This window comes from Ctenocephalides felis, unplaced genomic scaffold (genome assembly GCF_003426905.1).
Source record: "Ctenocephalides felis isolate EL2017-DRISC unplaced genomic scaffold, ASM342690v1 CF-g0.4_SCAFFOLD_01492, whole genome shotgun sequence".
In the NCBI taxonomy this organism is placed as follows: Eukaryota; Metazoa; Arthropoda; class Insecta; order Siphonaptera; family Pulicidae; genus Ctenocephalides; species Ctenocephalides felis.
In genome coordinates this window covers 46,765,114-46,780,293 of record NW_020537646.1, presented here as the reverse complement: position 1 = coordinate 46,780,293, position 15,180 = coordinate 46,765,114, and the positions used below count along the sequence as shown (strand labels likewise).

Sequence of the window (15,180 nt, the reverse complement as noted above, 5' to 3'; positions counted from 1 at the left end):
TACTGTATGTGGAACACCAACCTATGTTGCACCAGAAATATTATGGGAAACTGGATATGGAATGAAGGTAACTATAACTATAAATTAAACACAAAGGTTAATTTATTTCCAAAACATGACTCAATTATTAGTCTATTGATGGACAATTAAAATGATAAAATAATGAAAAACCTATATTGAAAATTCACTTTAATTTAGAGGGCGATTCTGCCGTATAATAGATCAAAGTTTGGCAAGGCTACGTTATGGAGCGCTACGCTTGCACGTTTATATATAATGGTACTAAAAACTGTCAAAATATTATGTATTTGCTGTGCAGTCTTTTACACATAAAATGCTACTTCACTCGTATGTTATTAAACCACACCTGTGGTGTTGTCGACTCGGAACGCGCCGGAACGTCGTTCCGGTACTTCCTTTTTGGGCCGGAACTGAAGAAGATTTTCGATAAGAAGGATTGACAGACGTATTGGATTTTTTTTTTTAAAAACTGCTGATGTTTTTTCTAATTTTTGACGAATTTTTATACGTATTATTATAAACAAATGGTTTGAACCGAACCCAAACCGGATCGAACCGGCTTATTTTTTCGATCTGTAGACTGGTGTCCGAAACATTTTCCATTCTGTTGAAATGAAATTTGAACCGACCTTTAAATCGGTCTTCTAATTTTAGCATTCCGGTTAAAAAAAGTGATAGCACTGCGCCACTGAACCATACCACAAAGATCCAGTTATGATAACATTTTTGACGTTAGTGAGCTTTTTAGGTTAGGTTTTCTATCTCATACGCCTGACTGCACAGCAACCACTTAGCATTTGTTAGTTTTTAATACGATTTTATATGAACGTACGAGCGTTGCTCAACCTAACATAGGCTTGTCATAACATTTGTCTATTTCACGGCATAATTAGGCCATTAATTTAATAATGAATGAATTATTGGTTCTGACTCTATCTAATAGCAAATCAAATGCAAAATGATATAATGTAGTAATCAATTATAGTATGGAGTATAATAGAAATATCACATACATATAAATATTTATAATTTTCATGAAAATTTGTTTATAGAATAATATGAATTATTCTCAATGTAGTCATTTGTGAAGATTTCAGCTCGATTCGTGAAAATACAACTGGATTTTTTCTCGTATTGTGACCGTGCATATTGTTTGTCAAGATATGATTGGTTTTGACTTCTTTCAGCACAATTCCTTGTTGCCAAATGTAAATGTTTTTGTAAATTTTAAGTAATTTAAATCTGAATCTACAACGCTCTCGAGAAGAAAGTAGCAAAGGTCTCTCTCTCAACCCTTATTTATTATTTTTCTATTCCGTCTGGTGGCCAGGTCAGCAAAATATTCATTCTAATCTCCAAATAGTTCACTTCAACGCCAAGCAGCTCAACATGTCTTTTGTTGAAAGTTTAATGGGTATATACAGTTTTATTTTCAATTGACACAAATCAGTTGGATAAATAGTTTCTTTCTCCGCAACTGCCAATGCTGTTTTGTCAGCAAACCGAGTTGCAATTAATTACTCAAAATCAATCAAAATATTTATAAAGCCTGCAATGAATAGTATATTCAGAAAATGTCGAATACCGAATATTCGGCATGTCCCAGAGACGGAATACCGAATATTCAGCAACAATTCGGCGGGTTTTTAGCTCTTAAACTCGTTCTTAATAATGTATTACTATTCATAGTTTGTCATCACAATTTGTCAACCGATACAAAAATAACACTGACGTTTCTTAGTAGTCAACATAAAACCTTTGACAATACTTTTTTATCAATTCACTAGCGCTCAATTTGCGACTACCATAGGACTAACGCTTCTGAACGCGGATTTTGTTCTGAGGTAATAGGCCCTGACGATCGACTGTTGAATAATCACTAATTCGGCGGATTTTTTTATTCTACATTAATTTTCTAATATATATAATTCATGAATTGTTTGAAAAGGGGCAATTTTATAATTCAATATTAATTAGATTAACAATGTAATACTTTTAGCTGACGAAAAATGTTGGGAGAGTAATATTAATTTGATTTCAAAATTTAACTAGTGGGGTGTATGGCATCTTGCCTTAACGCAAATTGCTGGAACTTCCCATACCGTAACGAAATGATCGAGGAATATTAAATGTTTTAAAATAGATCATTATAGATATTGTAACATATCGAATATTTATAAGAAATATATAAACTAAATTGGAAAGTTGAAATTATTTGTTTAAAGTATATTAGAACAGAATTAAAATAAAAATCTGAATTAATTTCGATATACAAAAAAAAATTTTTTGAAAAAAAAAATTAAAAAGAAAATTTTGAAGCAAATAGCTTTTTTTTTACTTTTTTTACTAGATCTCTGAAACCGCTAGACCTGCCTTCATGAAAATTTGATCAGTTCTTCATCTTGTTAATACAAGTAAAATGTTTTTTGAATTATTAAAATCGGAAGCTCCGTTCTCTTAAAAACTGAGTTACCGTTTTTGGCACTTTTTGCCCCATATTTTCGGAACGGCTGGACCTACCTTTGCCAAAAACTAATCAGCACGTCTCCTTATCAATCTTGTCTAGCCGTTCCGAAGATACGGGGCAAAAAGTGCCAAAAACGGTAACTCAGTTTTTAAGAGAACGGAGCGTCCGATTTTAATAATTCAAAAAACATTTTACTTGTATTGACAAGGTGAAGAACCGATCAAATTTTTATGAAGGCAGGTCTAGCGGTTTCGGAGATCTAATGAAAAAAGTAAAAAAAAATGCCATTCGGCGGTCAAAAATGATCATTAGACATATGCACATCAAATTATCAGATATTTTTTAGAGATTTTAACAATAAGTGTAAATTTGGTTTACATTCCTATGGGTTCCGTACCAATGTTTACGCGTTAGACAGCGACGCGGCGCTTACGCGCTTTGATATTTCGTCTTTATGCAGTTAAAGCAGTACGATTGCTTTGAAAAAAGTTTAGATCTTTCAAAATATGTCAAAATAAAGAAAAAAAATTTTAAATTTCAAAAAAAAAAAAAAATTCCAAAAAAAGTAATTTTTTGTCCAATTTATAGTTTCTCAAAAATCTTATTTTTTTGAAGTAAAATTTTTTCAAAAATGTTAATTGTTTTTGAAAAAATAATAATTTTTGGTACGGGAAGTTCCAGCAATTTGCCTTAAGGCACGATGCCTTAATTGCCTTAAGACAGAATTCCACTTACAGCTAGTTTAATTTTTGGAATGTGCATATATTTGAGTATATTCTCTGAAAGAAGTTAATCCGATGAATACTTTCGGAGATGTACCTGAATTTGTAAGGCCACATCAATGTATCGGGCATATTCAAAAGAGGATGGGCTCACGACTGCGCGACCTAGTCAAAAATAAGACTGAATCAATGGAAAAAGACGGAAAAACAATTAATAAAAAAGTACTTTCTGGAATAATAGAAACAAATATTAACTTCCCTTAGGGCAAGTTATAGTAATCGCAAAAAAATCGAAAATGAAAATTTTTGCATTTCTCGACGTTTCAAAGGTTTCTGAATATTTTGGCATACCTTAGAAAAAATGGATGTATGTGTGTGTGTGTGTATGTGCGTGTGTGTATGTATGTGCGGATACAAATAGAGATTTTAATAATAAGTATAATTTTGGTTTACATTCCTATTTTAAGTAGTAAGTAGGAAATAATTTTTTTTCAAAAATGTTAATCGTTTTTAAACAAATAATAATAATTGGTACGGGAAGTTTCAGCAATTTGCCTTAAGGCACGATGCCTTGATTGCCTTAAGACAGAATTCCACTTACAGCTAGTTCCATGTGTTTCTACAGTTGTTGGAATAGCGGCTTACATTGCAGCTGCAATATGTAATGAAGGTACAACATTATTGTTACACATTATGAGTGCATAAGGTCTTTCATTAGGCACCGCAGCTTATGATTAGGCTCAGAAAGGACGCAGAGCGTGTGATGATCTCCGGCGCGAGAGTGCTAGGGAGCACGCGCGAAGAAAGAATGGCTCGACAACAACGCCAGCTTGACTTACTGGAAGCTAAGGATCCTACACAAGGAATCGATGATACCATAAAAGTTTAAAAAAATAAAATTTACCTATGTGTAAAATACTTCTGAATCTTTAAACGCGTTTATCTCAAAACTGTCATTTCAGAGTCGATAAGCAAGATTTCTCTGAGATGGCTCAACTAATCGGGCTGAAATTTTAACACAATCTTTTTAGATACATTCTTCAGGTATTGAACGAAGGAATAAGATGTAAAAAAATTTTACTGTATTTTTTTGCATTCGTCTATTCTTCAAAAGAATTCACCTTTTTGTTAGTTTAGATAATCTCTAAACCGACGAAATCGTGCTCACCGCCGAACGCCTTTTTATGGAGGACATTCGGGAAATCATCTGCAGAGGCGGTGCACACCAATATTTTGACACGAGTAATATACAATTATAGTGTCTCTTTCAAAGTGTGCCCTTTCAGAATTACTATTACTTGTACTTAATAAATAAAAGCTTGTCCAATTGATATCGTAAAGGCCGAATAGTATGTATTCATCTCTACTTTCCCATTTCTTATTTTAATATGAAATTTTTTTCAATGATCTTGAGAAAAACTATATTTAAAATTTCATATCTTGTGTTGGCGCTCCTTAAGGTGTGCACTCGCATTTTTGGCATGCGTCGCATTCAAGGTAGGACCGGCCCTGATTATTACTTAATTTCATATTTTAAGTGAATTAATTTGTCAAATCCTGTTCATATATGTATCATTCAATCTACGATCAACTAATTAAATATTTCATATTCGAAGCCAAACAAAAGAATATTTGACACAATGATACTTCTAAATAATTTTTTTGATAATAAATTTATTTTTTGTATTGTGAAATAATTCAGTAAAGTAAGGCAAAATACGACATCCATACGTTTATAAAATTGATATGTCAAACTGAATTATATAATTTCATCTGCCAACATATATTGTATCTTTTTTTAATTTTTGGCACATCTCAGCTGCTTTTCCGCAATGATAATAAAGACATTACATTTTTCTTATTCATCGTCATGAATTTATTATATTCTAATACTGTTTAGGCTCATAAGGAAATTGAAATTTTTGGCAGATGACAGTTCTCATTTGTTTTCAATGCTAAACAATGTCTCAAATATTTTCGATGTTAAACAATGACATGGGATTTTTTTGGCAATTGTTTACTTATTTCTACAATATTACTATATTTTTATAATCATTTATATTCCAAAAAAAAAATTTCACACACTTCAGAAAGATTTATCAAAATCCGTGAAAGATTTACACCCGTGCAGAAGAATTTTATATATTCTATTCTCAGATGGCTGTAACTTCTTAATTGCCCAGGATCTCCAGAGCAATCTCTCTGTTGGACCCCAAGAACCAATAAATAGTTAAGGGTAGGGATGGTGTACTCTGGGGTTGATGACCATCAGGCGACAATAATTATGAATAAGACGATAATATTGATTATCGTCGCAATATATATATATATATATATATATATATATATATATATATTAATTGTTTAATATGAACAAAACAGCACTCAGATTTGTTTAACACAACTTTATTTTATGATTACAGACGTTTCGAGACCATGGTGTGTCTCATCTTCAGTGTAATTTCAAAAACAGTTACTTATATACTACACATTCTTTAATACTTTATTTAAATTTCATTTAATTTTTGATATACAAAAAACACCAACTATTCCTTGCAATGCTTGACACAGTACTAAAGAAACATATAACACTTACAGAAATATTCTAAACAAATTTGAAGTACTTTCTAGATGGAGACAGAGAGGGTATCATTATAATGTAAACAAAAGGAGTGCTATCGCATACAAAAATCGATAAAAATGAAAAAACAAATTAATTTATTGAAAAGAATAAGATAAATGAAAAAATTTATAAATTATTAATGATGTTTATATAAGTGTCATGTAAAATATTTGTGTCGGTTCTTAGATTTATGCTATTGTTAGTCCGAACTATTAACATTGATTCTGCCATGCTCCGTTTAAATAAGTCTTTCTCATGGAATAAAATTTGGGGATTGTCAAAATCAAACTTATGGTTGTTGATATTAGCATGATCCACGGTCTCGAAACGTCTGTAATCATAAAATAAAGTTGTGTTAAACAAATCTGAGTGCTGTTTTGTTCATATTAAACAATTAATATTCGTTCCACTCATATCATAAAATTCTATAATATATATATATATATATATATATATTAATTCAGAAATATGAACAAACAACACTCTTTTTTGCACTAATTTATTAAATAATAATTTTGCAAAAGTTTCGAAACTAAGTTTGTCTCACCATCAGTGTGTTATAATTTAAAATCTAAAATATGGAACTTAAATTAGCATTATTTGTTATCCGTTACAAGTCATTCATTATACTGCCCCACCAACGATCGTCGGATTCTGAATTCTCTATAATTTTTATAATTTCGTACCTTATTTTGGTATGAGTATATTTTCCATGAGTATTTTGGTATTTTCTAGAATTTATTTGCATGATAGCTCACTCATTTTACACACAGAAGTACTCATTTTAAAACTTATTTTGAGCACTATAAAACCCCATTATCATATCTAGAATAATATTGTTTCCAGAACACTTTATAAAACACCGATTTAATAAGATTTTAATTGATATAATTTTGTTCATTTCATGATTTTTGTTGAAAGATATATTTTTGAAGATATTAGCAAAAACGATGAATCAATAAAAAATAAATTAATTTATGAGTGATTTAAAGTATTCCGAGTGGATTTATTACACATAATTGAAAGCGAACGAACACGTTAACTCTGAGTTTTTTCTAAAAGCAAATTCTCAAAAATCAACAATTTTTATAATTGAATCAGTTTCCGTAGGACTTTAATGAGTTTAATGGTTTAGTATGTTTATTAAGACCAAGTATCTATCGTTATACCAAGTAAATAGTCTAATTTTAATTTTAACAAACTTCAAAAAAACTACTCATTTTCTCAAACTTTGATGGTTTTTTTAAATTAAGGGGTTACACCTCTGTAGATTTTTTGAAAAAACAAAAAATTTTTCAGGCTTAAAATATACTTTGAACATTTTAGAATATGAGGAAAAATATTCCATACCTAAAACTTTATTTTTTTACTTGTAATTATGAGCTGTTTCCCATACGCATCGGGCTGCTCCGAACCGACACCGCTCAAATTCATTAACAAAAAATATTATAAAGAAAAATGGCATCGCGTATTTTCTTAAATATACTAATATATGTTATTATTAAATATTTATATTGCATAAATTAACTGTAAAAGCATTTTTAACCAATAGATGATCAGTGCAGAGTCAACACATATAAGGGTTGACTATATTGCGGCTGATATTGCTGGGGATAATTTCAACGATGGCCCAAGCAATATTTTATAAATGAAAATAGTTTTGGAGATTAATATTGTCATCTAAACATGTAATTTTTGTCTTAAAGCCGATTATAAACGTCTTAAGCATGCCTTATATCTTTGACAGATGTGCTAAAAGTAGGACGCTCCGATATAAAATCATCAAGGGAAGAAAATAAAAAAAAAATTATAAAAATAAAAAGGCATCTGTATGTTGCTGGAATATCAGATTAATAGTAAAAAATATTAAACTGATGTTTTTTCTATTTTTTCTTATCTATAATTTATTTCAAAACTTTAAACGCGTTTTTCTCGAAACACGATTTTGCAACGCGGCACACAAAATAACTACAACAATTTGAACTTTTTTCAAACGAATTTTTTACAGTATATTTAAAATTTTTAAGGACCCTTCGTAGCGGTTTTTCGATATGTTAATTTGTTCATCAATTATTAACAAATTACTATCCGTTTTTTTCGTTGAAATTCAACGATTTTGAATGAAGTGCTCGCCAAAGGAACAAAAATCGATATTTTTTAAATCCGCTACGATGGGCACTTAAAAATGTTATTTTAAATATACTATTAAAAATTCGATTGAAAAAAAATATTGAATGAAAGAATGTAGTTATTTTGCGTGCCGCGGAGCACCTCCAATTTGACGCGGCTCGCCGAAATGGCTGTGGTACCGTCGTTTTTAATAAAGTTTCATAAAAATCGGCACAATGTTTTTTTCGACAACGAATTACAAGAAAACGGCCCGGTAGATTTTTACCTAAGACTAATCAGTATCATTACCAACTATCATCTTTCGAACAGTTTTTGAATTTTTAAAATCGGTTCGGTAGTATGAGCTTAAATGTGGGCGAAAAGTTTAACACTTTTTTTTCCAAATTACAAAAACTGACGAATGACAGTCCTCTTTGAGATACATATGATGGCTTTTCAATTTCTTTTTTGAGCAAACGTCAATCAAAGGTCTAATTTTGACAAATGCCAAAAAAACGATATTAATTTTTAAAGCTAAACGAGTTGTCGTAGGACCGTAATATTTTAGTATGATCTACAAGATTATGGTATCTACCGTCAAAAAAAAAATCATGAAAATCGTCGAAAAAAAATTGTTTAATTTTTTTTCGACGAAAAACGTCTCGGCCGATCTTTACCAGAAACTAATAAGCACGATTCCCAAGCAGAATCTTTCGAACTGTTTTCGAATTTTCAAAATAGATTCAGAACTGCGGGCTAAAACGTGGACGAATTTTTTTTCACTTTTCTGCTATTTACAAAGAAACGGCTTGGCTCATCGTCGCGCAAAATTGATAAACGCTAGTCCTCATCGAGATACATCGAATGGCTTTTAAATTTTTGAGAAAACGTCGATTTACGGCGAAAAATCTGTTTACATACACACACACACATACATACACACTTACTTTTTCCAAATTTGTTCTCATTCGATTCTCGGAAATAAATTTGTTCAATCATTTTATTTAAAGCAGTTGTACATTTAAGGTCACCCCCATATGGATACATTTCGGTATAGACGGTGGGGAACCTTTTTGCCATTAGAGGCCACACTTAAATTAGGCAGCAATGAAAGAGGCCGCATATGCTGATTGACCTAAAAAAGTGACTTTTGTGAAATTATTATAGTTTTTTATAGTTTTAACAATTTATTGCATTTTATAGAAAAAAGTAAATAAAATACTTCAAAATTTTAAATATAATATAGGTAATATATAATATTGATAAAAATATAAAATAATAGAACAATATTACAAAAAATACAATAAAAAAATATTTTTTAAACACTAAGTTAGTGACTTATTAACTTCCCGTAGGGCAAGTTATAGTAATCGCAAAAAAATCGAAAATGAAAATTTTTATTTATCTTTACGTTTCAACAAAGGTTTCTGAATATTTTGGCATACCTTAGAAAAAAATGGACGTATGTGTGTGTGTGTGTGCCTATTGTGTGTACGGATACAAATTTTCGTCGACGATTTTGGGAACACCGATCAACTGATTTAAATAATTCAAAAACATTCGATTCGTATTGATAAGGTGCTTTGGCGAAGGCAGGTCTTAACGTTCCGAAGGTACGGGGCAAAAAGTGCCAAAAATGGTAACTCAGTTTTTAAGAGAACGGAGCGTCCGATTTTAATAATTCAAAAAACATTTTACTTGTATTGACAAGATGAAGAATTGATCAAATTTTCATGAAGACAGGTCTAGCGGTTTAGGAGATCTAATGAAAAAAGTAAAAAAAATGCCATTTGGCGGTCTAAAATGATCATTAGACATATGCACATCAAATTATCAGATATTTTATAGAGATTTTAACAATAAGTATAAATTTTGTTTATATTCCTATGGGTTCTGTGCCAATGTTTATCTGTTAGACGGCGACGCGGCGCTTACGCGCTTTGACATTTTGTCTCTATGCTGTTAAAACAGTACGTTTGCTTTGAAAAAAAGTTCAGAATTTCAAAAATAGGTCAAATAGGTTCTTTTTTTTTGATAAAGAAAAACATTTAAAAAAAAATTTTTTTTTTCAAAAAAAAGTAATTTTTTGTCAAATTTAAAAATCTATTTTTTTAAGTAATTTTTTTTAAAAAATGTTGATCGATTTAAAAAAAAAAAAAAATTTTTGGTACGGGAAGTTCCGGCAATTTGCCTTAAGGCACGATGTCATGCGCTCCACTAGTTTGGCTTTGTTTTTTGCTTGCCAGTTTCTTGCTTGGCAACTGAGCAATTTATGACAAAATGACCAATAAATGTCGAGATGTAAAATTTCTTGTTGTCGAAGGAAATCGAACGGAATTTCATTCATTTTTCTTGAAGATTGGAAAAAAAGTTGGTATGTTTCGAATGTATTTAATGAGATAAAATCGACTTCGTTTCGATAAAATCGAATTTTAGTTCGTTTTAATTTCATTTAAACATTCATTTTTTATATAAAAAAGATATTAAAGTCTTTTGATTTGAATTTGATTTTCATATTCCTATTGTTACATAATTATTTGAAATAAAAAATTATATATTTCTCTTATATCATTGAGTTTACTGATAGATTTTTATTTCGCAAACTAAGGTGTTAACGGTTAATTTAGTGAAGTTCGGGCTTTGGAAATACCAGATTAAATTCATTTGTGAACTTTCGGTATGAATATGCTTGTTGTCATTCATGGCAATAGTTATAACAAAAAAAGGATTAATGCATTAAACGCAACGTTACCTCTTTCCAATAGAAGTATACCTAGACACTATTGACAGACATTTAAGAATATAATTTAAAAAATATTATTAATAAATGTTTTAATAGATGTACCTACTCCATTTAGAGAATAATAATGTTTACACTTGAAAATAAGCGTAATATTTGATAATGTATAAACTCCGCCAAAGCTGCGAATTTGCTTTTGGTTGCGAGAAGTATAAATTTTACTACGGATACGCACAAAAACTTCAACCCGGGTGCTAACGATTCTTTTGCACTGTTAATTTTTTTTATAATACTTCTTGAATCATATAATAGGCGATGTCTTGCGAAATCGAAAATATTGCTTATATTAAATAATATTAATATAATATATTACATCTCTATTTTGTATCTGCCTAAGAGTCTGTGTTTCAGGCTAGTAATCTGATGTCATGTTACAATATGACTGTTTTTAGAAGTAGAAATATTTTTTTGCATTTATTTTTATTATATTTATTTATTTATTAATTTATATTAGTACCTATCTTTAAGTCCAATATGTTGTATCAATTTTCTTTTCTAAATTGTAAATGTACACTATTCCGGGATAGTACATTACGGGTGTTTTTCATTTTGATCGCAAAATAAGAAAACGGTCAATAAATAATAATTTTCTTCAATAGCACATCAATTATAATTTGAATCCTAACAAAATAGCACAAATTTCAAATTTAAATATTAGTTTTTAAAGCCGTAAAAAGCTTTTGAAAGACCTCGGTCGTGACCTGATCGCCATTTCGTACTGGCTGGCTTGTTAGCGAGTTAGGTTATGTGACGGTTACACTGCTTAAGGTTTTTATTCGATTCCGATAAGCTTAATCGATTAAAATTTGTGAAATTTTTTATCAGTATTAATAAGAGATTAGTTTTATAGTTAAATCGAGCATATATTTGTCAAGAAATTGTCAATTTCATGACTCCCGTAATTAGGTTCACACAACTGAAACAGTGAACGTAATGCCGTGAGTATCCCGCAATTAATGCGAGTAGTAGACTTGAAATAGTTTTATCTTTTATTTTCAACTGTGCCTAACACTAGATATAATACCAGCCGTTTGTATATACCTATTTCTACCAATACCAGTCAAAATGACTGGTCTCTAAGAAAACATACTTATTGTGTTTTTAAGTTGACCAAAACTAATTACAGCTATTAAATAAACTTAAAGATAATGTCAAATAACAAAAAATATTAATTTTTAATAGTTTTTACAGTACTTTAGTACAATACTCAATAAAAGTGTCCGGCAGCACCCACTTGTTTGCGCGTAAAATTACAGCTGCGGACGTGTTTTTAGATTTTAATTTCAATGCCAGATGAATAATTATAAAAATAATATCGGTTATTGCGTTTATACCCTTCATGGTATATGTTTCAAGAATTTACATTACTACAAATTTGCTTAGAGGGGTTGATTCTTCGTCTTTCGCTAAATACGGGCAACCATTTATCATATATTTTGTTTCTACATCAGATGTCAGACAGAATTTTATGTAAATTTATAGTTTTTTGGTATTTACTGGCTAAATATGCTTCTGGCCTTTGTTGGAAAATGTTATTCAACCAAAGTGATATATATCATATGAGCTCCCGGTTTGAAGCAATTTTTGCTATTTTCTATAATTTGTTCTAAACGCGGGCTTTTTTCTATAAATTTGGCCTGAGTATGTGACTGAGAGCTCTTTGAACTTCCAATCTACCTGCAAAACCTATTTCACTTTACTGCAACTCTTGTCCAAAAAGTTTCGTCCAAACCAATTTTAGTTTCCTGATTTGGTGCATTACTTCCAAATTCGTGTTCAGAATTGGAAGAAAGTGGTTCGTATCGTCTCATACGTTTGTTTGTGATATCTATTCATTTACTAACGTACTTGATCGATCTGTATTGTCTTTATCACGAAATTTTCCCATTTCTACAGTCGATAATAGCACTGCCTTGTGGATTGTTTTGTTTATCTAAAAATTCACCGTCACTATCATATATATCAAATTCTAGGTCCAAATATTTCAGAGATCCGCTGATTGTATTTTCCAAACAAGCTAAAAAAACATTGTTTCCATTCTTTTTCGAAGACTGACAGTCGCTATAAAAATAAGTCGAGACCATGGCAGTTTTCTCGTTTATAGTTTTTTTTTACTCAAGAATATATTTTTGAAAATTTGTGTCCACCCGAATGTTACTTACTTGTATCAGTGTACAAAAATAATAAATAATTATACTTGAAGAAAATCACTTTGAATAAGATTTTATTTAGTGTGTTGAACAAAGCTCGAAACAATTGTTTTGTTGGTAAAAATTTTGTAATACTTCAGCAATCTGCATTTTTATAATGTACAAAAGAATAAAGAATAAATAATATATATTGTCGTCGAGAAGAGAGTAGGCGATAAACGCATACGATCTATGGCTATTGTTATTTCGGTTCTTTTATCAAACATTTTCTATAGAAACTTGCACCAGTCATTTTGACTGGTGCTGGTACAAGTAGTAGTAACACTATTTATTTTTGTTACTAATATATATAAAGTAACTTTGAATGCACAAAATGATTTCTATACTTGTAACTTAAAAAGTCATAACTTCATTTCACAAAACAAATTTTACATATAATGGGAATTTTGAATTGAAAGTGCCCAACCAGTCATTTTGACTGGCGTGGTATATCTAGTGTTAAATTCGGCGGTGTTTCTGGTGTTAATAAGTTTGTTAATGACTACAGAATACTGTAACGCAGTGGTTTCCAACCTTTTCTTCCTTGCGCCCCCCTTTCGAAAGAAAAAAATATTGCGCCCCCATCATAGAATAATAATTAACACGACATTAAAAAAATTTAATGCGACGGTTGAGCTTGTTTTTTAGCAAATCATCATATTTCTCAATGACAAATGGATCCATTTGTATTTGGACATATCTAGATCTTTAAAGTAATGCGAAAATTGGTTCCTTAGACTAGTCTTATGATTGATAATAAGATCTTCACTTACTTCTATTTCATCAGTAACACAAGTAATTTTAAAGGTGTGAAACATGTCAAAGTTATTAGTTTTTATACTAGCTATCCACAGTTATATTTTTTTCATAAAAGCCGTAATCTTGTCTTTCTGAACAAAAGCATGAATTTGAGAACCTTTCATTGATTTATTTAAATTGCTTAGACTTTGAAAAATATCACTTCACTCAAAAAGTCCGTAGGATAACTAAGAAAAACCTTTTTTTTGGCATTTTTTTTTATTCAATATAGTTTCCTTCGAAGACGATATATCGATTATAGTGAACTTCGAACTTTTCTAACCCATTTTTGTAGTAGGATTTGTACTTAGCTACAAAATACGGCAATCATCTCATCATTTGCTAAACATTTCTTCAGAGCGAGCATTTTTTTGAGATCTGAAAACAGTATATAGTCGCTGGGGAACAGATCTAGAAAATATAGTGAGTGGGGTAGTGATTCGAAGTCGAATCATTTTTTTGATTCGATTCGAATTCATTTTTTTGGCCACTGTTTTCACAGAGTTGTGACTTGGTGCTTTGTCCTGATGGAGCAGCACGGTTTTCTTTTTCAAACGAGGCCGTTTTTCCGATTTTGATTTTCAAATGTTCCAATAACGTTATAGAATTTTCCAGATAGTTGATGAAGATCATTTCTTGCATATCCCAAAAAAACTGACGCGATAACTTTGCTAACTGATTGGTTGCATTTTTTTCTCGTCATCGTCTCTAGTCCACTCGGCTAACTGTCTATTCGACTCCGGGGTGTAGTGTTGAAGCCAGGTCATATCCATGGTGACATATTGATGCAAAAACTCAGTTTTATTTCGATTAGACAGCTCCAAATACTCTTAGGGGCATCCATTAATTACGTGAGGTTTTTAGGGGGAGGGGGGGGTCTGACAAAAAATCACGAAATATCACGTGGGAAGAGGGGTATAGTAAGATATTGCGTGTATTTATTTTTTAACTGAGTTTTTAAAAAAAAAAATAAAAAATTTTCAAAAAAAATATAAAAATTACAGTTTTATCACGTAACTAAAAATACACGTGATGTTTGGTGGGGGAGGGGGGGTAATTTTGAATATCACCATGTATCACCAAAGGGTAGGGGGCTCCAAAAATCCTTAAAAACTCGCTCACGTGATTAATGGTTGCCCCCACGAATTATCAACCCGATATGTTTTTGGTCCAACGTGAGTTTGCGCGGCACCCATTTAGCACAGAGGTTTTTTCTATTCAAATATTCGTGAACGATATATTCATCACGTTCTATTAATATCTTTAGGGTGTCAGCTATCTCAGGAAATTTTACTTTTTGGTTTTCCAAAACGTTTTGGTGGACGTATTTGATATTTTCCGGTGTAACCACCTCAATTGACATTCCAGAGCGTTCAGCATCGTCAGTGCCTGCTGTATGGCCGCTTAAAATCAGCAAACCACTTTTCCACCTTTGCCTCGATTTGGCACAG

At 31.0% G+C, this 15,180-nt stretch overlaps 1 protein-coding gene across 1 annotated transcript in view; it reads left to right on the top strand.

The window, feature by feature from the left end:
• Nucleotides 1-15,180, top strand: part of LOC113370018 (serine/threonine-protein kinase CG17528-like) — a 35,576-nt gene that overhangs the window by 17,687 nt on the left and 2,709 nt on the right. The window contains exon 6 of the mRNA XM_026610659.1: nucleotides 1-67. This exon is cut by the window's left edge and continues 80 nt beyond it. Within this exon, the coding sequence (XP_026466444.1) occupies nucleotides 1-67 (67 nt within the window). The remainder of the gene's footprint in view (nucleotides 68-15,180) is intronic.